Source organism: Sander vitreus, chromosome 21, assembly GCF_031162955.1.
Source record: "Sander vitreus isolate 19-12246 chromosome 21, sanVit1, whole genome shotgun sequence".
Taxonomy (NCBI): Eukaryota; Metazoa; Chordata; class Actinopteri; order Perciformes; family Percidae; genus Sander; species Sander vitreus.
The window spans coordinates 12,696,428-12,721,350 of NC_135875.1; the positions used below are offsets into that span (position 1 = coordinate 12,696,428).

Below are 24,923 nucleotides of genomic sequence, written 5' to 3' on the forward strand. Positions count from 1 at the left end.
CTAAAAACAGTGACAGTCGACAGTGGGTGGGCCTGGGGAAAAAAAAGCAACAGCTCAACTATTGGCAGACAGAAAGTTAACCCAACTAGACCTCTTTGATGAGCTCCTGATATAAATGCAGATCAGTGGAAACACCTGGAGCCACGTGGCGCCGTGGCTTTTGCACTCTGTTATGCATTACAGAGCAGAATGTTTTAGAATAAAAACAAATAAAAAATGTAGGGCAAGACAAGAAGTGGAAAAATGGGCATGAGGAATATCTTTGTTGTGGAGTACACCACAACATAATTGTGTGCGCATTATAGTATTTTCATGCAGCTCTTGAGAGCATTCATGTGTGCGTATGATAGTCGAGTCAAGTCAATTTATTATATTTTTATTTTTCATTTAAAACCAACCTAGACTGAACAAAGTGCTGTACAAAGTTATATTATGTTATAAAAACAAAGGAAGACGATAAAAACATACACACAATGAACATCATACAAACAACATACAAATGTCCCTATACTAAATCATACGCCAAAGAATAAAAATGTGTTTTAAGATGAGACTTAAAGCAGTAGGGGAGGACCTAATATGAATGGGAAATTTGTTCCAGAGTCTCGGGGCCACAACCGAGAAGGCACGATCACCCTTTGTTTTCATCTGAGACTGTGGAATAGCTAAAACAAACTGATTAGACAAGCTTAGGATCCTGGAGGAGTGATGTAGGGTATCAGCAGTATCAGCAATATATAAAGGGGCCAATCCATGTAATGCCTTAAAAACAAGTAACATTACCTTAAAAATCGATTCTATATTTGACCGGTAACCAGTGAAGAGAAGCCAATATCTGGGAGATATGGTCCCCCCTTCTGGTACCAGTCAACAATCTAGCAGCCGCATTCTGGACAAGCTGCAGGCGTGATAAAGATGATTGGCAAATCCCAGAATACAAGGAATTGCAGTAGTCAATACGAAACGAAATAAGAGCATGAATAACAGTCTCCAAGTTCTCACGACAGAGGAAGGATTTAATTTAATAATTAAATTTTTTTCTGGTGGTGGTGAGAAAAATCCGAAGACGTAAAAACGAGCCATCAGCCTGGAGAAGACCGAGAACGCCGTTGAAAATGCCTGGAGGTAGAAGGGGAGGAGGCGGGTCACACTCTCGTCTGAAAATACAACTGACAGAAGCAGGAGAGAGAACAGATTTAAAACATGGTAGTATGCTGTGATTGGTTAGAACATAAGTGCCTACTCTAATTGGTATACAGAACCGTAACACCCACTGCCCAGCTGATCAGTTAAAGAGAAGAGAGACAACGTAATAGAAGTCTCCCTGACAGAATTTACGCTGAGCTACATATCTCAAAAAGGTTTTGTAATGTATTGAAATAAATTACAAACAAGCTTTATAGTTGTACATTACATCTTTTGACAGACAAAATGTATCTAACCTTTTCGTAAAAGAGTTAACTGAATGGGAACGCACAACTTCTTCTGGAAGCTTGTTCCATTCTTTTACCACACCGAGTGTGAAGAAATTGTTTCTCTTTTAAAACTAGGGTAAAGTTTTAAAGAATTCCCTCGTAACTCATACCTATTGCTCCAAAACTGAAAGATAGGCAAAACAGTTACATCATATATTCCATACACCTGAATCATATCTCCTCTGTATCTCCTGTATACGAGAGTCTGTAAACTTAATTTTCTCAATCTTTATTCATAAGACATCTTTTTCCTTCCTGGGATTAATTTAGTAGCTCTTCTCTAAGATAGTATATTCAAGATGGGATCTTACCAGAGATTTATACAATGGTAAAAATATATCCTTACATAATCCTACATTTTGTTAAATGCTTTATAAATAAACAACATTATTATCATTATGATTAGTAGTATATCATTAAACTTGGTGAGGTCGAGATAGTTTCACTGTTCATTTTGTGTGCAATCATATCATGATGACATTAAAATTAAACAAGTGTCAAAAAAACATGTAAATAATTTGGTCTTATGTATTTTATAATATTTTATATAGCATTTCAGTTAATGTGCTAAGCAATTCCCAGAACCTCACCTGTCCTACATGTGTTAGAGCTCTCCCTGCTCCAACACACCTGATTTAAACAATCAACTCGTTAGGAAGTCCTGCTCGGTAACGAGCTGATCATTGAAGTCAGCTGTGGTGGAGCGGGGAGCGCTCGCAAACATGCAGGAGAGGTTTGGGATATGACTGACTACTTCCTTAATTAATTGTTTAGTTGTTTGATAATATATTAAGAAATGCCCACCACAGTTTCTCATTCATCGTTTGTTTTGTCCGACCAACAGCACAAATCCCAAAGATATTTACTGTAATGTAGTTGTGGGAAGACGGAGGATAGATGAACCAGCCATGGGTTATTGTGAGTCTTGTATAAAGCAAAGATAAACTCTGAAATAAGGTGGCATGCCGGAGGTGGATGTTATTGCTCCTGATAAGACAGATAATGACAGTGTTTTCAGTAGTGTTGATACTTTGTGTCAAGTGTTAGTCAAGTGTACTGTAAAAAAAAATGTTCCCTCCCCACACTCTTTCATCCTGTAATCACAGTATAATCATGTTTTAATGGCATTGCCTTCTCCTTTAATATTAAATTGCCAGTCTACAGCAAAACATCTCTCTCGCCCTATGATATTCAAGAGACGTCTGCATTTAATGCTACACTTATTTACAAACTGAAGCACTTGTTTAGATAAAGGTCATTTCTTCTCAGTTATCTGTCCACGGCACCATTACTGTTCATACTGTAAGAAAATGCAGGGAAATTGACATTAATAAAGGCTGATACGGTGACAGAGATTTCATAAGCAAATGATGAGCACCATTTCATGCTTATATAAACGACAAGTGTTTTTTTTTAATTTTTTTTTACTTTGTACAAATTACTTTCTGAGATGATTTCACATATATAGAGATACAGATTTGTTTTTCAGACAGGTGATTTTCCACTTAAAAATATTTGAAAGCATGTAACAATATTTGAAAGCATGTAAAGCAAATGGATGTAGATTGTGTTTTCTTTCAGCTCTGTATCACCTTTTAAATCCATTCACAATATGAATGCACTCACGTCATGTTTCATCTATGTAACATGCAAGTGATCTGAGAGGATCACCATCTCAAAGACACAATCCCCCATTTATACAATGTGCGCAGACAAGACTATGATGTTACATACATCTTCACTTACCCATTGCTAGTGGGAGGTGAATTATTCAGGTCACTCTCGCGCCCGCTGTGGTGATGTCATGTGCTGCACCTACTGCAATTCTTGGCACCAATAGTAACTTTGAGTTAAACAGGCTGTTCGCAAATAAAAATTTAACTCAATCACTCACAAGTAATGACTCATGTTAGAACTTTATTTTCTATTTATTGTCCAGGTTCCAAACAACACAGTTGAACTTCATTACTTTTTCATTGGCACCTGTCTTAAAGGGGCATGTAGATGATATCAAAGAGGATACGCTTTTACACACCATTAATTGTGTTCTCTTAAGGTACAGCTCAAACATCCCTTTCTAAATTCGTAATGTACTGCGTCACTGTGGAGGCATCCAACAGTCTGTGTTGTGTCTGCCTAGGGCTGGCTGTCAATTCCAAAAGGAGAGGTCTAATGAATAATAGAAGTCACAGAAATATTTCGGGTGATTCAGGAAGATATTGTTTTGACTATGGATGCACGATATATTGGCAATCATATCGGTATCGGCCAATGTTAGTCATTTTTTGTATTCATTGGCATCGGTTCGATGAGCAAAACTGGTCCAATGTGAACAACCAACAATTACTTCCTTCTAGCTGCAGTTGTGTGTGTCAGGGCAGCGCTGGTGTGTGTGTGTGGGTGTGGGTGGGTGTTTTTTTGGCCACACAGTTTGTGACGCAGCATAAGATTTACATGCTAGAGATGAATCAATGTCCGTGGTCGGGATGTTTTTCACAGTTAAAAGAGAATTCTCGCAAATTGCAGTATGCAATACTTGCAAGGTCGAAGATTCCGTGTCAAATCCTTCAACAAATTTGATCACTCATATGAAGAACCGCCATCCTAAATTTCACAAACAATATCAGGAGCAACCTACGAGCAAGTAACAGTGGCAGCTGAAGCCCACACGTTAGCAAGTGTGCGGTGGAGAGAGAGAGAGAAAAAAAAGGCAGGGAAGTGTGTGTGTCGGTGAATATGAAATTAGCAATCTGTTGGTGAATAAATGCTAGTACTCCTCAAGACCTAAGCCAAGCTCCCGTGTCTCGCATGCTACCTGCTGGTTAAAGTGAAGGTTGTTAGCCACGGAACTAGCGACAACTTCAGCTCAGGCTCATTAAGTTAAGGTGGGCTGGCTTTAAGGTGAACCAGCTATTCTTATTTTATTATTTCTCCCAAGTTATGCTTTAGTGATCTCTCCCTCGCCAACCCAGGAAAAGCTGTTATTAGTCCTAAAACCTAAACAGGATATTTTATTTTTTTATCCTTTTCTTTTCTTTCTTCTTTTTTTGATCATTTATAATTACATGCGTTTTTTCACGGTGGCCCTGTTGAGAGGAAACAATGCAGTAAATGTATGATTTATGGGCTTTTCTAAATGTTTAGCAAAAAAAAAAAAGACATTACATTTACACGTTTTTCAGTATGTATAAAATACGATTATCATAGAAACTTGTTTTATACAGACCATATCAACATTGGTAAATATCGGTTATTGGCCATAACGGCAATGCTAACAGTTATCAGTGTCGGCCAAAGTTTTCATATCGGTGTATCCCTAGTTTTGACGGCTCTCATAAGCTTTATGATTTTTAGGGTGATCTCGGTCAAAATATTCAGGCAGTTATTTCTCTTCATCTCATCATGAAGAGAAATAACTGCATCATCATCTTGGAAACATGTACATGTACAATATAAACAAGAACAGTGAATATCAACTGTGTTAGCATAGCAATGCCTTAGCCTCAAACAAGACATCATTAGATTAGTCTACATCCACAACATTCCACTTCTGAAATTCCGCCAGATGTCATTTTTTTCGGCCAGCTGTCTTTTACCTTCCGCTTTCTTTGTGTTGTAATTTTAAACTCCGGTCGAATTAAAAGGACTATGGTTAACTGCTCCTCTGGTCTCTGCAGGGTAAATCCAGACAGCTAGCTTGACTGTTGAATCTGAGTTTTCTGTTGCGCGACTAAAACAAACTTTAAACGTACACGTTCCACCAAAACAAGTTCCTTCCCGAGGCTATTTTGCAGCGGGACCATGGCTCCGTCTGGCGCTTAGCACCACGCAAGATGATTGTGATTGGTTTAAAGAAATGCCAATAAACCAGAGCACGTTTTTCTGCCATCCTGGAATGTTGTGTGAACTAGCCAGACCCTCCTCCGCAGTGCTGTGGAGGAATGTCTGGCAATGCGAGACTATTATTAGATTAACACACAGAACCATAACTATGGACAATAAAACCACTGCTTTGAGTAATTTTTTTGATTAAAGATAAAACATGGAAATCTAAATTAACGTGAAGTTGTAAAGCCTGTATCTGTATCCCCTGGACCCAAATTCTTCCTTATTGGTATTAACAGAATAGCCTGGAAGTCCAGACCCAAATCCGAAAGATAAGGTTCTGGCACTGAGTAATGAAAATGGCCTAACTCGAGGGACGGCACCAAGAATGCATTTGAAAATCTCACTGCACGCAATTGGCTAACACTACGACCAATCACAACAATACTCGGGGTGACGTATCCAGAGCCCCATACGCTTAACTACCAGCGAAGCTGGTAGATTAAACTGTCGTCATCTGTTTAGCTCGCTTCTGGCCCGCCTATATCTGATACACCGATGTGATTGGTGCAGCACGGCTACAAGGGCATAGTTAATGAGCATCATTACTGAATGCCAGAGTGACTCGCCAAGCAAATCCAAATTGTGCTCTCGCGAGAACTCTGTATTTCCAGGGTATTAGCAGAGCACCATACCGAATAAAAAACAAGTGGGATAGATCCATCCTTATTCAGTTTGAGGTAATGCTCCCTGGTGAAACCGCTTTATAGAAAAATATGTTGATCTTATGTATAGGTATCTCAGCTTCTTGTCTCTTAAAGTTCCAATATGTAATAGATTTACTGTAATAAATCCAAAAATGACCCCAATGCATCATCAGATATTAAGGAAACATGCTAAGTTGAAATATTATCTTTTCTGACAACAATGCTAATGCCAGTATTTTCTCGTTTTGAAATTTCCGTTCCGTGACGGAATTTCTGTTTGTGTTTTGGCCTGTGTGTTGTTATCAACTGCCCAGTTTGTCAGCCAGGCCGGGTTGCCAGATATACCTGTAAAAACGTAAACCCAGCGCGCTACAGCTGTAATGTTAGTACAGCCATGGAAGCAGCAAACAAACGAACGGGATCAACGGAGATAGATTCTACCCGACCTAAAAAAATACAGCATGTTTCTAACAGTTGCGTGACCAGAGACGCCGGGTAAACAAACCCCAGGTAAATATTGGAGCTGTATTTGAAAGATGGAGACAGCTTAGAGCCCAAGGATGCAGATTTGGCAAATTTCCTCCTGAACAGGTAGCTAAGCATTAGCTTCAGGCTAATTTATCACGGCTACGGCTATGGCACTTTAACATTCATATACTCATATTGAATTATATAACATTAGCTAGAGTACCCGAGTTGGTTACTCTCAAAAACAACTGAGACACAGCCAGTAAAGTGATCCCGACTGGTCCTGGCTTACCGGAGGACCAATCAAGCAGGCCACAGCTGTTTACAACGTGTATCCTGTTCAGCGGCCGAAGCCAACAACGGTGAGTTATTTTAAGCCAAGAAAGGGGGGCTGTAAATTGGGAAGAGAGGACCGTGAGTTTGCAGTGTGTTTAGCGATTGTTGCCGTAATTGTAAGCCATTAAAGTGTGTTCAGTCGGGTGGCGAGGATGGCAAGGTAGCTAACGTTAGTGTTATTTTTAGCGGTTCCCACCGTAAATCTAAGCCGAGGAAGTGTGTCTGTCCGTCGGTGGAGAGGACGGCAAGGTTGTGGTGTTTTAGCGGTTCCTGCCATAATGCTAAGCCGAGGAAGTTTGTCTGTCAGTTGGGTAGAGAGGACGGCAAGGTTGTGGTGTTTTTAGCGGTTCCTACAGTAATTCTAAGCCGAAAAGGTGTGTCTGTCAGTTGGGTACAGAGTTCTGCGTGAGCACGTGCATTTATGACTGTCAATATAGCCAGCATCTAATGTTAGCTACTCCGATGTGCTGTTAAGTAATGTCTGGCTATGTGAGACAAGCGTCTAGCAACATTGTTGTGGATGCTCCGGTATCAGCCTGGCAACTAACATGAACTTTGAGTTTGGGGAGGAGGGGGCGGGGGAGACGACTCTCTCCAGTATTTTGAATTTGCACTGCAGTAACTATTTTAAACACTAGCTGTCAGTATTACATATTGCACCTTTAAGCATGATTGAGCATTATAGAGTTATGTAAAATAGCACCCCCTGCAAGCTAAATGGAAGACAAACCTAAAGCAGAAACCGCTCCGGCCTTCATTTTCATTGGCCAAAATAAATGCAGTTTCACCTCAGTGAAAATGTTGTTGTCAGTTAGGATTCATATATCACCTGAAGATATTACTCATTGCCATGGGGCATGGCTCATATAGCATCATTAACAGAAACGTGCAAAAAACAACAGCTGCAGTGATAGTCGGTTATCTACGTGGCTTTCACTCTGGAATATGAGCTGTTGATTTTTTTGCAGTGGCACCTCGAAGCAGACCCACATTTATTAATGATGTTTAGCAAGTCTCCTGCAAACACACCAGATGATCACCACAAACAGAGCTGATTGATGATAACGTTATCTCCCCTTGATGTGCCATGTTTCATTTGCTCCGTGCTTATATTTACAGATAAGAAGACAAAGAAGAGAATGTCCTTTGTTCCAAACAGCAAAGACAATCTTCGCTTCTGTTTGTTTTTCTTTTAGTCTAGTGTGGAAGTACTCAAGCAGTGCACTTCTAAATTATGGATCACTAAAGGTGGGAAGCCAGTGGAAGGTTACTAGCAGGGATTAATAGTACACAATGCAGAACTCTCATATTATACAGGGTTAGAAGTGCAAATCTTATGAATATTTCACCTGTATAGACTGCTAATAAAATGCATCCTTATTTTAAGCATCGCTTAAAGTGTTATTCTCTTCAAGACATAATAGAATTTCCCAGTCTGCCAGTATATTTTTGGCAATTGTGTGCACCCGTGCGTGCACAAACACACATCAAGAAAGGGAAAGCGAAAAGAAATCTCTGAAGATGAAGAGGAATACATCCCCTTGAGTAGCACCCTCCCCACCCTCTCTCACTGTGTCCATCTCCCCTCAACCCCTTTCTTTCCCCTCTGTTATCTCTAGTCCTTTGAAACAGCACCTGTTACAGACTTGCAGCTTGGGAGCACCGTCATGATGTAGTGTGCACTCCTGCGTGATACAGTGCCAGCTCCCAGTTTCACATTCAGCCCTGCTGATGTGCAAGGCAAACAAGCCGGGACGTCTTCATCCTCCAAGAGCTTAATGACTATTTCGAGCATTGTAGATAGGGCACACCAGACCAGAACATTGTGTTCTGTGTTGCTCTTTTTTGTTATGCACCTATTTGAAATATTTTATTTAGCTAGTTAGTTCAGTGACATTTGGTAGTGAGATTGTGTGAGTGTGTGTTTATCTTGACGAATGTACTGGCTGCAGCAGCCTTGTTTACTGTCTTAGCTAATGAAAACGTAATGATCCCTGCAGCAGAATGGGGACATCGCAGCAGCAATTATAACAAGGGCCAGTTTCAGAAAGCAGGTTTAGTAAAAACTCTGAGTTTGTTAACCCTAAGATGAGGGAAACTCTGGGTTTTCTGTTTCAGAAAGAAAGGTAACTTAACCTCAGAGTCAGTTGCTATGGTAACTGAGCCTATGAACCTGACCTGGTCGGGAGCAGGTTTTCTTCAATAAACCTCGAGTTTCTCTCAGTCTCCCACCTCTGACACTTCGCTCTTTTTCATTTCCTCATTCATTCATTCATTCTGTATCAGGCGCATTTTAGTGCAGTTTGTTATCGGCATGAATAAAAACCAAGGTTGGTTTATTAACTGTGTTAGGCAGACTATAGGCTAAAACGTTAGTTTTTTCTCAAAACATGGCATTTCCTTTTGTCGACGACCCCGTTGATGAAGAAGCTGTATTACTTCGCAGGGAGTTAAACATACGTCGGGAGATGGTATTGAGGCCCCGACTATAGATGCATTTTCATTTCCAGATCCAAAAAGTAGTGAAACCTCATAAAAGGAATGAGGACAGTATAACCTTACTTAACTTTATTCACAATGTATTTACTATAACAGTAAGGTGGCTCATTAGTCAGAAAACTAATGAAGCTCTAATTAACTGTAGTTGTATTACCATGCACAATATCTGAGACAAACAGTTGCTTGACTGACAATCTAGATTTTAATCACAGTAGTATAGCGCTAAATATTAACATCATACTTTTCATGTCCCCAGCAAATGAAATAGCTTAATTAATGCTCTGTTTTGTCATTGTAAAGAAGGACTTACTATTTTATGTTCGGGGTAACGGGGATCAGCCAATCAGCGCCTTTGTTTTGGGGTTACAGAGAGGACACCTGTTTGCGCTGGCTGATAAGTTTCGTTTTTGAGTTAGTAGTGAGAGTGGCCGGGAGAAGCACAGGTAGATATTTCTGGGGTGTATCGTTGTCGTCTGTGTCGCCATCTGTGCATGTGTACGTTCAGAGACGTGAGTACACTGGTATAAATGTTTTACATATGTGTATTTTCGGTCCCTTAGGTTTATATGAATGTTATCTGTATAAATTAATAATATATAAAATAATATGAATTTCGCTATTTAACATGCTAATGCCTAGTACTATTAGTGTTACATTACTATTGTGCTTATGTGTGCACTCACATGACACTGCACTATTATTATCGGAGTGTTTACCATATTGTGTAGTAGAGAACTATGTTTGGGTTGCTGTTACTGAGACCCAGCAGTATGAAGGCTGCTGATGTGTGTTATCTGGTATATTCTTTGGTTATTTGATATAAGCAGCTATAGCTACCTGAAGTAAAAGTTATACTAATTACCATTTATTAGTCTTACTAATTGCATCCTCTCAGCACTGTTGTTTTTACTTGTATGCTGATATTTCCCTTTTTTATTGTTTATTGTAGAACCACACATACACTCATGAAGACAGACAATCATCTGCTAATAAATCTATTGAAGAACATCAGAGCATTTGACTGCATTCTTACCGATGCACCACAGTGGTCACCTATTCCCAACTAGCTACAGTTACAGTCCTAGTTATCGATTCTCCATTACAGTCATCAAAGTAATTACATGGACCTAAATTTATGATGCCAACTATTTAACTGCTATACGCGCATTATGTTTATATCCACACATTCTCAGTTATTTTAATAGAAAGAAAAGTTGCTCAGTGACAGCCATCCTTCTAGCTTTACCTATTTTAGGCTTCTTCTCGGTGTACCATAAAAGCTTTGAACACAGACACATCCTGGCAGCTGCATATCACTCTTGTATGTAAACAGTTCACACGCAGTAATAGACATCCATCAAATTCGCTCAAGGTATAAATCATGTTCACGTACCTTCCCCACTGCACTGCTGCAAAAGACAGATAGAGATATGTATGGCTTGTGCGATAACAGCAGATGACTGTCTTTATTGGAGGCATTTTGGCCTTGTATCATGTTTTTTCTTTTTTTTTCACCATAGAACGATCTGGGCAAATTGCAACCAACTCATAGCCTACTCTTTCCTCATACCCCATCAATAACCTTCAGAGAAGTGTCAGCCACTGATTAGGCTTTGATATTGAAAGTGAAGCAGAAATGGTGGCTGTGTGTGTGTGTGTGTGTGTGTGTGTGTGTGTGTGTGTGTGTGTGTGTGTGTGTGTGTGTGTCTTATTATAAAGGAAATTAGTTCACTGGAGGTCTTTTCTGCTCATAAAAAAATGTATTTTCGTTAGTCATCCCGACCTTCCCAGTGGTAAAAATTAGGCTGCGGTGGAAAGCAAATGCAGCTTAAATCAACTGTGTGCCCTCACCTCCTCCTATGCTGTATTTATACACTTGACAAAATGGGTGGGTATCACCGACTGCAGCAGGTGCTATATCTGTGGTATTACAATACCACAGTTTTCACAATCCCCACACAGTGAATTGACTGAATATTTAGCAATTAAAATAATGCCATATTGCATCTGTTCTGTCCATGCATATGCAAATCTTGATTTTATCATGCATGACTTGTAGGTCAAGTTATGGAGATTAGGGGTAACGCCCAATTCAGTAATACTTAACAACATCAACTGCACCAGTTGGTGTGCAGTATGAGATGTGGCAGTGAGTCAAAAGACTCGGTTCAGTGTGATAAATGTGTCTATTGAGTGTGGCAAGAACCCCTGCTGCCAAATAATGATTGCCTTTGATAGTGAGACTGAAGAAAGTTGTTTCCAAGAAGTCAGGTAATTAAGGGAAAATGGATTCAGTCCAACATTATCTGTGTTTCAAGTTATTTGTAGATACTTCCTGTTAACTTTCCAATCATGCGTAGATGAGATCAAGTGCCAATTTTAGAAGCATGCAGTGTCTCTTCTTCGTAGGTTTAGTAGTAAGTAATGCATTTATGCCAGCAGGAGAAGTTATTCATCTTATTTTGGCAAACAGAACTAACAAGCTGTTGATAGCAATGTTGTGCAGTTCAGGGTTAGCCAGCTTTAGTCATAAAGCCCAGTCATATAGGTAAATCAAGAAAAGCTTTTCAAGCTTTTCATATTGAGAGTGAGGCTGTGATTGTGCTTACACCTTCATTTTAAAGTGGTATTAACCCTAATTTTGAGCTCTACAGGATGCCAAACGTTCTAATCGTCATGGTCTTGGGGTTTTGCTTTAGTCTGTTTCCTGTTTTATTTTGTAACGTCACTCTCCTTATGTGTCTCGTTTTACTTCCAGTCTTTGTGATTTCCCTCTTCTTTACCACAACACTTGTGTTCATGCATTATCACCTCATTCCTCTCATCTGAGTTTCTCCGCCCATCTCTCCAGCTGCACTTCATCCCCTCCTTAGATTGTATTTAAGTCATGGCTTTCAGGTCAGTCTTTGTTGGATCCTTGCTCATGTTGAGACCCGGTTTACCTTGCCTGCGCTAAACCTGTAATAAAGAGTCCTGTTGTCTAGTTTCCTGCATTTGGGTTCCCCTGCTCCCCTCAACCGTGACAATAATCAAAGATGGACTTACCAGCTACATGACTCCTTAGAAAACCAATCGCCTTCAATCAGAAAAATTTCAGCTAACTGTACCTCAGAATATCGCCACCATAGAAAAACTAAAATTGCTATATTACATTTAAAAAAATGTATGAAGTAAAATATAGTAGGCCCTTCTTAAATGTGTTTTAATTCAATATTAGTGTTTTAAACATTTGGCCAAAGCACATGCAACATGTGTATTCTTTGACCCTTCAAAGGTTTACATACGCATACAACAAAAAGATGATGCTTCTGAATGGATTGCTTATGTGATAAGATAAATATCTCAATTGACAAATCAAGGTCCATTTATGTTCTGGAGCTTTCAATCACATGATCTTCATCAGCAGATGCAGTTGTCATGAATAAATGACAAATGAGGCCAAACGCAACAATAATCTACTTTATAATTATATTATACATGAAGACGTGACTCCCTTTATAAGTGTAGAGATGTAACCCTAACCCGGTCTTTTAACCTAACCTTATAACCTTAACCCTTCATAGCTAGCTGGCTGCTAACTTAAGTGTTAATGCTTGCACAGTATACCAGTTTTGTTTGGTGACTCATTCAATAACTACATTTTTGTATCTAACTAATCTCTAAGGTCACAAGTGAACTTTGAACCTCAGCTTTTAAGCCAGCATGGACGAGAAGTCCATGCTTTCTTGCCAAAAGTTAGATGAGAAGATTGATACCACTATCATGTCAAGCTCAACATAAAGAATAGAAACAGTGAGAAACCGCTTGCTTGGCTCTGTCCAAAGGGAACAAAATCAGCTTAAAGCTCACTAACACATTATATCTTGTTCGTTTATTGCCTTTAAACCTAAGCATAAAAGCTCCAAGTTTTTGCTTTGTGGGGGGGGTTGTATGTTTGCAAATATTTCTTGGATGGGCACTGTTTTCCCCTGTTTTAAATATTTATGCTAGGCTAAGCTAAGTCTTTGCTTCCTACATTATTTACCGCACTAATTTGTTAATGGCATTGAGCTTCTCATCTAATTCTTGGCAAGAAAGTGAAGAACTGTATTCCCTAAAATGTCAAACTGTTGCTCAGAATTTGAAACTGGAACCACTGTTGCCAATGTCAAGAATAAACTTTTGCTTAAATTACACAACTTTTTTGTAAGACGCTGACTGTATTATATCACCATAAGCTGTGTAACAGAATTGCCCATGTCATTGCAAATGGTTGTCAACAGATGCTGGTAAAAGTGAGGGATTAATCCCCTTTTGAATTCCGTGTTTCACAATTTATCTTGTTATAATTATCAATGGCCACCAGATATTGTGCATCCAAAGGCAGTTCTCACCATGTACGCCATGGTACTTCCCCTCTGCCTCACCAGTTTTCGCTCAAATGTAGTTTTATAGGACATGTGGAAGCTAATATGCATGGGCGTCAGGGATTAAATGGAAAGTTTGGTTGACATGATCACATTCCCATCCCTTCTCTCCTCCTTGAACCTTGTTTCCCTCCCCTTGCACTCAAACGTTCCTCTATTTTTCTTCACACTAATTAACAGGCAGGGTGGCGATTAGTCATGAGGCAGCGCTCCCCACCCCTCCGTCATCCTACAGACTCAGTGGTGTGTTTTCTCTGTGACTTGAACATGTGTTAAAAGCAGCTGGGTAGTCACAGAAAGCTCCGGGGCAGTGGGGAAAACATGTTTTGAGTCTATAGCTACTACTCATACATATTACACACAGCTGCTGCACGATATAGACAAACACACTTGAGGAAGCTGTCACATGTGCCCCGATCCACAAACACACATCTGGGTTCTCTTTGAGAGATTTACCCCTAATGAAACACACCGACGTGCATACATACTGTACATAAATACAAGCTCTTGTTCCCCCATTTGCCTCATTGAAGATACACACCCAAACACATACTCAAAGCACGTCATTATCTCACATTGTTTATCGTCCATTCAACGCCATGTTCGCACAACCACATTTCCAAAGCATTGTTAGCATCTCATTGAGGGATGGCTGAGCTTGTTTCAATGTTACAAAGATGGTATGAGGGGAGAGATGGAGACTCGACAAACAGAAAGCAAACCCAGACGTAAACAGAAAGCCAGACAGGCATTCTGCCTTTGGGTTTCTTATTCAGAATACTAACCAGGTGTCTCTGCTCACATCCAAGGATAGACATTGTGATGTAGGGCAGAGCCAAGCCATCAGAGGGGAGGGACGATTTACCCTTGAAATCTGAGCGGTCGCCTTGGGTTCCTCCCTGAATTTTACGGTACACGATTGGCTTGCTGACTCAGATTGGCACACTGACAATAAAGGGGCAGTGCTTGTTATTTATATCAAATCTGTTTTTAACTGAGAACCAAAGTTTATATCTGGCCCCCCAGAAAGTGTCAGCATCAGTAAGGTTCACTCTTTATTGTAGTATGCATTTGACAACTTTTCTAGCAAAAGATTAACATTAGATGTAAGATGAATATATGTGTCAAAACTCAGACTTCTCCTGGGATTCTCCCTTATTTTAAATCCCACTGTGGCCTTGTATTCATTTCTCCACAAAAAACAGTTCTAATTTGGTAATTAATCTGATTGGTTCTTTTGCATATTCCATTTCACTATAAAATGTTCGGTCTGATTTAATGGTGTATTTCTATGGTAATTAATGATTCTTAAATGGATATTCGGATTCATATTTGTTCTCAAAGTGTTTTTTTTCCTAAATCACCTAAATCATGTTGGCTATCGCCTGATTTTTTTTAAGATGCATACTGAGGGCATTATGAACAAAGACCATGAGAATGCAACTGATGCTATTCAGCACATTTATTGTGCAAATTATTATTTAAACCCGTCCTGGCTCACAAATGCACAGTGATCAAGAGATATGCAATATGAATACAATGAACTACCATATGCATTATAATAACATCACAATAAATCCTTCAATTTGTTTAGTCATCATATCAACTACTAGGGAGCGTTTCCCAAAATATCTGCAGGTAGCAGCAATAGTCAGACCAAAAATATTGTCATATTATTGGTAGATATTATTGTTCTATTGGTAGCTCTGTGTGCTGCTCTATAGGACAACATAACAACATCATCTTGTGTATGTGTTCGTATGTGCTTGAAAGAAAGTTAAGAGAGAGTTTGGAGAATACCAGTGTTATTGCATTTGTTCTTTTTTTCAGGCTGATTAAGAGGTAGAAGTCTGGCTATGGGAGAGACAATGGCAGGAGAGAATCCAGTTCTTTATCCCCTCCTTCTGCTTGCCTGAGCAGAGAACTATAGAGATTTGTGTGTGTTTTGCTTATTACCTTGGAAATGAAATGACACAAAGAGTTTGAGGTTTAACATTTAAAGGCTTTAATTCAAGGGTATTTTTCACACATCAGTTGAATGGTAATGAGTCCCAATATTTGAAAGTGCAGTTACAGAGATTTTTACTGCCACATAAGACAAAATGACCGTTCCAACGATCACGCCCTGCAGCTTGACAGCGGCACTGATCACTATGAACGGCACTGAGATTTCGAAAGCTTTTCAAACTCACTCAAGCACACCCATGATTTGAAATTGTTGTGTATCTTTCAATTTATTTAGTTTAAAGAGGCTATAATCAGTATTTTTATGATTACAATGAAAAAAATGGCTAAATTTGATGGGAGGGAAAGGGATTGTTTGTAGTGAAAAACCCAACTCTGCAGTTCCACTCAGCTGTATAGAGAATAACAGCATCTTTGACCTCATTGTTTTGGTTTTTTAACATGCAACTTTACTGTTTTGGTTCGCTCTCCACACTCTCGTTTTCTGTCGTTTCCAGCAGCTGCAGGTTGCTAAGAACCCATTGTTACCTCTCTAGCAGGACAGGACAGGCAGACAGACTAGCTGGTGAACATAGTGGAGCGTTTAACTGTTAAATACGTTAATTAAATAAGTCGATATTTTTGGTTCATGGAGAGCAAAAAAATTTGAGTGAATATTGGACTTCACCAGGGGCCTCATTTATAAAACTGTGCAGCAGATTTGGGTCAGAAGAGGCGTACGGACGAAACATAGGATGTGAGTACACACAGAAATATTCTGATTTATAAAACCGTGCGCACACAAGTCCTATGCCGGATTCCCTTTATAAATCATCATGCTTCATGGCAAGCCCATAATTGCCCTTAAATAGACAGTGAAACACCCAACATTAATATTCATCCATACCAACGACATGCGCACAGAGGGAAAAAAAGCAAAGGACTTTCACTCAATGTGAAGGTGTAGTTCTTGTTAGAGAGATGGAAAAGAGGAAAATATTTTGGAGGGCACAGTGTGGGCATTACTAATGCCAAAAAAACATGTTGCAGACGCAATTAGAAATGGTCCGAAATTAAAGTTAATGCAAAAAAATGCCTAAGGACTAGCGCTACCCCGAGAAAGTGTTTATGCCACGGGACACCTCTTGAAATGGGACAGGCAAGGCGTGGTTTCTCCGAGTGTTCCTCTGTAACGCTGGGCCCAAAACAGCACAGAGATCCAACAGGACAGCTCGAGGACGTCGGAGCCGGCTTTGAGGCCACTCTTTTGCCAGCAAGTCTTCTTGCTGTCAGTCTCCATTTGCCACATCTTCCAACATTGCAAAGCCAGCCATTGTGCGATCATTACGCATGACATGCCGTTACCCATTCATTGTATCTAAAAAGCTAAAGGTGTCGGAATTAATCTAATTGTAAATGACAAATAGTTCTGCACAAGGAGCATGTAATTAGTAAAACGTTCTATTGCACCTTTCACAATGGTTAAAACATGCTTTAGACCTACAATAAAAACAAACATTTAAAACAAAAATAAAACAATCTAAAGCCATAAATATAAAACACTTATGATATATGATGACCGTGTTAAAATGATGTGCTTCGCCAGACGGAGGCATCGAAAACAGCATCAGTCTATTTGTCCTGTTTATCGTATTATTCATGAGAATAAATTCCATAACGACCATAACCATAATGCCAATATAATTACAGAACATTTGAGTTTTCTTTGCAAATCTGTATCTGTATCTTTGTTTGAATTTACGATAGTATCTTGTTTTATTTTGTCTGTTTTTCACCGCAGATGGATCAAACAGGTGTTTGTGTATGATATTGATTGTAAGAATGGCTTTGTGAAATATTCATATCATCAATAAAGGGAATATTTCGATTTGTTTTACACAATGGTCTCAGATTCACACAGTTTAACGTGTTTCATCCATCTGCCATCGGTGTCGCCCTTTCTCATTTCACCCGTTTCTGTGCAAGCGCCTGGGTCATTAGAGTGTCCGTGGAGGACCACACATTTTCCCGTCAAGTTTGCCTTTTATAAATCCCAATTATTGCGTAGAGAGCGGCGTACGTCGTCTTTTGTGCGTATGCCACGTTTATAAATGAGGCCCCTGATCACCAGAAACATGATTTCTAATTAAGGCTAATGTTGCTCTGTGTCTGCTAGATGTGTAAATAGGCAACTGATTGGAACTGATTTTCCTTTGGAGCCACAAAATCACCAAACAAGCGCAAACTAAAACCAAATTAAAATGGACACCCAGTGAAAAAGCTTTAAGCCAGTGTGAAATAAGAGGACCATATACTGTATCTTATTTATTTTCATAAATTGTGCAGTTCCAAACTGCATTACAGACAAGACAGAAGAACTAAGAAACTGCACATATTGAGCCGAGACACACTGAACAAATGGAAGCTGAAACTGCAGCTTGAGATGTAAAAACAGAAAGATGACAGCCTATCACAGTTTTCACTCTTATCCCAGCCTTACCAAAAACTTGTGATCTCTACTGCTGCTCAGTTTGTTTTACATAGCTCAGTTGTTGATGGCAGTGTTGTTGTTTTTTTCTTTTCTTCAAGCTGTCAGGTCAAACCAAGCTGAGTGAGACCGAATGGTCCACTTCTCCCTGTCAATCATCCAATACATTATACTGTATGTGGGATCGGTGACACTGCGGAAATGTGGTGGACAGATTTTGACGGATAATGTGTGAGCATAAATCCCCGCAGTTTACGACAATATGTCATCGACCGATGAAATAGAAAATAGACAATCGCTCACTCATGTGCAAGTTTATGTTGAACAAACACATCAAAGCAAATCCCTCAATTGTCTCCCCTAAGCCGTGAAAGAGCAGAGGGATGGATCAGCCCACAGCATGGCCACTACTGATGATTGGTCTCTCTTTGAGACCAAAACGATTGAGGATTGTGCCAAACTAGAGATGAGTGCAGAGAAACAACTCCAAACTTTATATTTCTGATCTGATTTGTTGTGTAACTTTATAAGTTTGCGTAAAACAATTGTTTTTCAAGTGTTTTTTTTTTTATTCATTCAGTTATCAGCAGCGGATTGGTAAAAATCCCCAATCATTAACTAGAATGATACGTGTATAATAATGTATAACGACGAGAGTATTGCTGAGATATTGCAACATACTCAGCCAAACTTCAAATAATTCCGGTGGATATATTTGTGACAGTTGCTGAGGGATCTTCAGTATTTATTTGATGATGAAGGCAAATATCTGGAACGTGCCAGGACTTTGTTTAAATGAGTGTTGAGTTCCAACTATGGCAGCTTCCCTTCCACTGTAGATCTTGAATAGCCTGCATTACGCCAACTACTCTCCATCCCAGTACCCCTTTTCTTCCACTGGGACCTGGCATTCCTGTCAGTCATGTGCTATCAGTGAGGCTGCAGGCGCTGCTTAGGCCTGCCCAACTATCTTCCCCTTCCTTTCTCTTTCTTCTCATCCCACCCCTCGACAGTTTCTGTGTATCTCCCTCTACCACCTCAGTCCTCGGTGAGCACTCCACTTTTTACCGTCCATGTCCATTCAGTCTTCTTTTTAGGCTTCCTGTTCTCAACTTTCCTTATCTGAGTCTCTTCGGCTGATAGTTCATGCTGTACTCTGGTACTTTTTGCTTGGTTTGTCTTACTTCTAATCTTGCTCTGTCTCTTTTTTTCTCTCTCTCTCTGTCCCAGGTGTAAGGAGGGCTACCATGGACTACGCTGTGACCAGTTTGTACCCAAGACAGATGCTATCTTGTCAGACCCAAGTACGCTCTCCTTTCTATTTTTTTTATCCTACAATATCGGTGTATTGACCTGAGACATGAAAACAAATTCATAACAAGAACATGTTTACATGCCTGCGCGCAAATCTCTGACTGTATCAGTCAACAAGATAAATATAAATCAAGTGAGATCAGTCGTACGTTAACTCTTCTGGGGCACCCTGGGGGACTACGGACCAACCCAGTTCGAGTCCAACTAGGGAGCTTTACTGCATGTCGCCTGTCGCATGTCTTTCCCTCCCCTCATTTCCTCTTAGTTCTCTACTGTCGGCTCATTAACAAATGCATAAAACAACCCAAAAATACAAAATAAACAAATTTTTAAGAATGCAAGTTTAAAGATGCAGTAGGTAAGACTAAATTTCTGTCATATTTACTGAAACTGACCCTATTTTCGAGTAGAACTACATGAAACAGGTTATTTAAAAAAAAAAAAAAAGATCTGGCTCCTCTGACACCACCTACAGCCTGTAGTGCGATTTGCAAAAATCCACAGTGTCTGTTCAGATTCACCAATCATAGCCAGGGGGGGTGTCTAACTGCGTGTCAATCACTGCTCAGGCACACACATTCGTTCTCCCTTGTGGGGGGAGGGGCTTAGGAGACCGTTTGGGCTTTAGCAGAAAGGGGGAGGGGAGGGACTGAGAAGTTGTCGATGTTCAAATTCTTTGGCTAAGTCCTGGATCTTCACAATCCTACCTACAGCACCTTTAACAGAAATCTCATTTTATGATTTTTTTTATAATCCAAAAGCTAGTTACAATATATACGATGTCTCATTATTAGTGCAGAATATAAAGTAAATTACATACATACTGCCTTAGATTAAAAAAGTTTTGATAACTCACTCGGTCACTTGTGCACTGGTGATGTAGAATGTTTTAAAATATGTATTTCTTAAACCTATAATGAGATAACAAAAGCTACATAGCTAGCTCAAGTATATAGTCTTAAGAGGTAATGTTACAATACCAGTATTACAGTTGATTCATTATAGCATAGATGTTTTCAACATTTACATATGCTTACAGGTGGTGATGCATTGATTAATAGTGTCATGTTGTCCAGATTTTCAATTGAATCTGAGTTTGGAAATTATTGGAGTGATAAAAAACACAATTTAGTTACCAGACACAGTCATAATGCATATCATGAGACTGCTTTTCTTTATTGGCCTGCATAGGTACAGCGCTACCATGCAGATATTAGAATTAAATCCTGTGCATAAAACCTCCTGTATCTTTTTTTTAATTTTTGTCTTTAATATCTTGCTTTGCTTTAGTACCTAGTCTAATCTTTTCTACCTAATCACAAGACACACATAAAGTTGAAGTTGAAGTTTGCTTTAATCTCTCTAAAAGGCAGGAAAGTCTTTTTCCTAAAGTTTTCTATTCTTCATGAAAAACAATTCCCCTGAAGTCTGGAATCCCCATGACAGCTGTGAAGTGTAGTTAAAAAATAAAGCAAAAGTCAAAGGTACAAGGAAGAGAAATTGGAGGCCCAGAGTTTTTCCCATGAGACTGCGGCTTTACAAATTCACACTTTTTTATGGAGTGCCTTGGCTCCTCTGCACCAAGAGTCAGAGAGAAAACTTAACTCCCATTGCCTTCTGTTTGATGCCACCAGGCCCACTGAGAGTCCATTAATGGGGTCACAAGCCAGTGTCACGAAGCATGTTTCTTTTTCCTTCATGGCAGCTACTGGGATTTATTTCATATTCTAAAGGCAGACATAAAAAAAATTCTGTGTCCAGATCAGAAAGGTTTTCATGGTGTTCTTTGAGATAAGCTGAATCACATTGTTTTTTGCACAGAAATGAACACCCAAAGAAACAAATACAGCCCATTACAACATGTGTAGTACATTTTCATTTATTAAATATGTATAAGACAATACGCCTTAGAAGTCAAAATATAACATTTTTTTAAGAGGATTGTTTGATGTGTTGTATGCATTTGTTATGTACTATTTTATGCACATATTGTAACACTGTGCAGTAAAATATACTGTATATACATTTGTTATCATTTAGAAACTTTAATATCTGCAGTGTATGGGCTTACTTCTTGGGTAAAGATCCCTATTTCAAAATATAGCTGGATTAAAGCAGAAAATTAAAGTGGGTGGAATTTATCAGTGGATTAAACAATGGATCTTTCAGATGACCATAAAACTGTGTTTCAGGGAGATGCATCTTTTACAGTTACAGTACACAAACTCAACACTTCAAAGTAGGAATCTTCCAGACAGCAACAGTAACTCCTAAGCTCCAAAGCTATATTTGCACTTTTTAGGTTGCTTGTGTAACAAGATGTAAACAATGAGCCAAATAGTTGATTTATTTGAATAATTTCTAGAGGCCTGTAAAATTATTCAGTAATCTAAGTAGTAGTAATCTAAATCTCATGTATACCTATATAAAAAAAAACTGTAAAATGCTCATTGAAGCTATGTCAAAACATGTTTTAGAAATCTTCAGTGCTAAATTTGTGTCATGAACTCATCCCCAGGTAAAAATGATAATACAAAACTGTATACAAATTGTTGTGTACCGCAACTCCACGCATGCACATGTTCACCACAGTGAGCTGTCTTTTGGCAACAATCGTTCAACCACCATAAGAGATAAGTGTGCCCTGGAAGATTTGAGAGAGCAATGAAGCCTAATTTGATCTTTGTTGATACAGAGTAATCTAAAATTTACCCAGATTACCAAGGGTTTTGAGGATTATCCTGCGCTCAAAAGCCAAATCATATAATAACATGCACACATACATGCGCACGCTAACAGCAACTACAAGTGGGACAAGCTCCAGTGAAATTCAATTCATTGCAAGTATGTGTGTGTGTGTGTGTGTGTGTGTGTGTGTGTGTGTGTGTGTGTGTGTGTGTGTGTGTGTGTGTATAAGTGAGTTTGTTTTTCATGTTTGGATGCAGAGTTGAATTCTACATCTTCAGCATGAGACACAAATCACACACTAGGGAGAGAAAAGTTCCATCTGCCATGCACACTTTTATCTTTTCACCTTTTTTAAAACTTCTTTTACCGAAAACAATCTCTGTGCACCTCAGTTACAAATCATCCATCACTTCGCATCTTTTGTCTTGGTATTGACTGACCACAAAGCAGCCACCCAAAAGAGCAGTCCGCACACAGTGCCAATTCGTCATACACACATCCTTACAAAGGTAGAAAGAGAAGCAGAGACTGTCGCGCACATCTCAAAAGCCCAGGCACAAAAGGACAAAGAGGCTTCCTGTCAGGTACTCCAGCTACACTGCTGTGAACTCAGCTTTGGAAATGAGGTGGGGGGAAAAGGTTTTTGTACAGTACATATTGGTGCACATGTGGGGAAGTGGCAGGGTCTTTAATTGGAAACATGGGAGTGTAGGAAGGCTGCAATTTACGCTATATCTGGTAAAAAAAAAAAAAAAAGTAGAAAAAAAAAGTAATGAGTTCAATTCAATTTTATTTATAGTATCACATCATAACAAGAGTTATTTCAAGACACTTTACAGATAGAGTAGGTCTAGACCACACTCTATAATTTATAAAGTGCCAACAATTCTAGTAGTTCCCCCAAGAGCAAGCATTTAGTGCAACAGTGGCGAGGAAAAACTCCCTTTTAGGAAGAATCCTTGGCCAGACCCAGGCTCTTGGTAGCGTAGCAGGGTGTAGTGAAGCAGGACCACGGCGACAGCTGCAACCAAGATCTTGGTGCCATCCTAATCCAACGAAATATGCTGGGAAAAAGAAACATAATGACTCCGGGGAGTAAATTCCCCAGAACTAGGTTAGTAACAAGCATTTCTGGATCTCCTCACTCCCTAACTATATGCTTTATCAAAGAGGAGGGTTTTCAGTTTATTCTTAAATGTGGTGACAGTGTCTGCCCCCCGAATCCCCGACTGGGAGCTGGTTCCACAGGAGAGGAGCCTGATAGCTGAAGGCTCTAGGAACCACAAGTAGCTCTAAATTTTGCGAGCGTAGTGCTCTAGTGGGACAATAAGGTACTATGAGCTCTTCAAGATATGATGGTGCTAGACCATTTAGAGCCTTGTAGGTCAGAAGAAGGATTTTAAATTCAATCCTGGATTTTACAGGAAGCCAATGCAGAGAAGATAATACAGGAGAAATATTATATTCTTAGTTCTTGACAGAACACGTGCTGCAGCATTCTGGATCAGCTGGAGAGTCTTAAGGGACTTATTTGGGCAACCTGATAGTAAGGAATTACAGTAGTCCAGCCTGGAAGTAACAAATGCATGGACTAGTTTTTCTGCATCGTTTTGAGACAGGCTGTTCTTAATTTTGGCAATGTTATGAAGATGACAAAAGGCTGTTCTTGAGGATTGTTTTAGATGGGCGTCAAAGGATATATCCTGATCAAAAATAACTCCTAGATTTCTGACAGTAGTGCTGGAGGCCAGAGCAATACTGTCCAGGGTAGCTATATCTTTAGATAATGAAGTTCGGAGGTGTTTGGGGCCCAGCACAATAACTTCATCAGAAAATTGTAGGTCATCCAGGATTTTATATCTTTAATGCATGCTCGAAGTTTAGCTAACTGACTGGTTTCGTCTGGCTTGATTGACAAGTATAACTGGGTGACATCCGCATAACAGTGAAAGTTAACTGAGTGTTTCCTAATAATATTGCCTAGAGGAAGCATATATAAGGAGAACAGAATTGGTCCAAGCACTGAGCCTTGTGGAACGCCATGGCTAACGTTAGCTTACTTGGATTATTTATCGTTAATATTAACAAATTCTAGTAGTCCTGTGTTTAAAGGTGAACTGTTGGAAGTTGAGGGCAAAATGTGATGAATTTTATCTCTAATCGTTTTAATTTTATCATTAAAGAAGAGTTCCTCCCTTAACTGTGAGAGAACGTTAGGGCATACCATTAACAGTTGGGCTAGTTGCATCTTTAAGACTAGAGGTGATGTTTGGTGGAAGATTTAAGAGGAGCAGGAGGGGGGTGAGCCGGCTTTTGGTTTTACCCAGCTGATTTACAAACTGATTTACACACACACACACACACACACACACACACACACACACACACACACACACACATACACACAGGCTCCCCGGTTGACTGCACCCCCAAGTGAAGGAGGGGATTAAGGATTTGATTCACTCCTGCCATTGTCTCTCCCACCCGCCAGATTTCTGCCTCTTAATCGGGCCAAGAGCATCTGACATGATGCACAGGTATTCTCTAAGCTTGCTCAAGGCTCCCACAAGACGGCATACGTGATTCCCAGGGGTGCAATGAGTTGCCAGTGCGACGGATTGGGAGTCTGCACATATTATGATTGGTGAATGTCTCCAGACAAGGCAATGCCAGAGCGAGGGAAGTGCATCATTGTTGTAATGACATCATCTGCACAGGCTGTGACAGTCAGGGCGATTTAGAGTGGGAAAGTGTTGGCTGTTGCTATGGGAAA

The 24,923-nt window shown here is 39.7% G+C and overlaps 1 protein-coding gene across 3 annotated transcripts in view; it reads left to right on the top strand.

The window, feature by feature from the left end:
- The window catches only part of nrg3b (neuregulin 3b), a 205,493-nt gene that overhangs the window by 157,333 nt on the left and 23,237 nt on the right, over positions 1-24,923 (top strand). For all 3 annotated transcript variants that reach the window (XM_078279775.1, XM_078279777.1, XM_078279776.1), the window contains one exon: positions 19,379-19,452. In XM_078279775.1, coding sequence (XP_078135901.1) covers positions 19,379-19,452 — 74 coding nt within the window. The remainder of the gene's footprint in view (positions 1-19,378; positions 19,453-24,923) is intronic.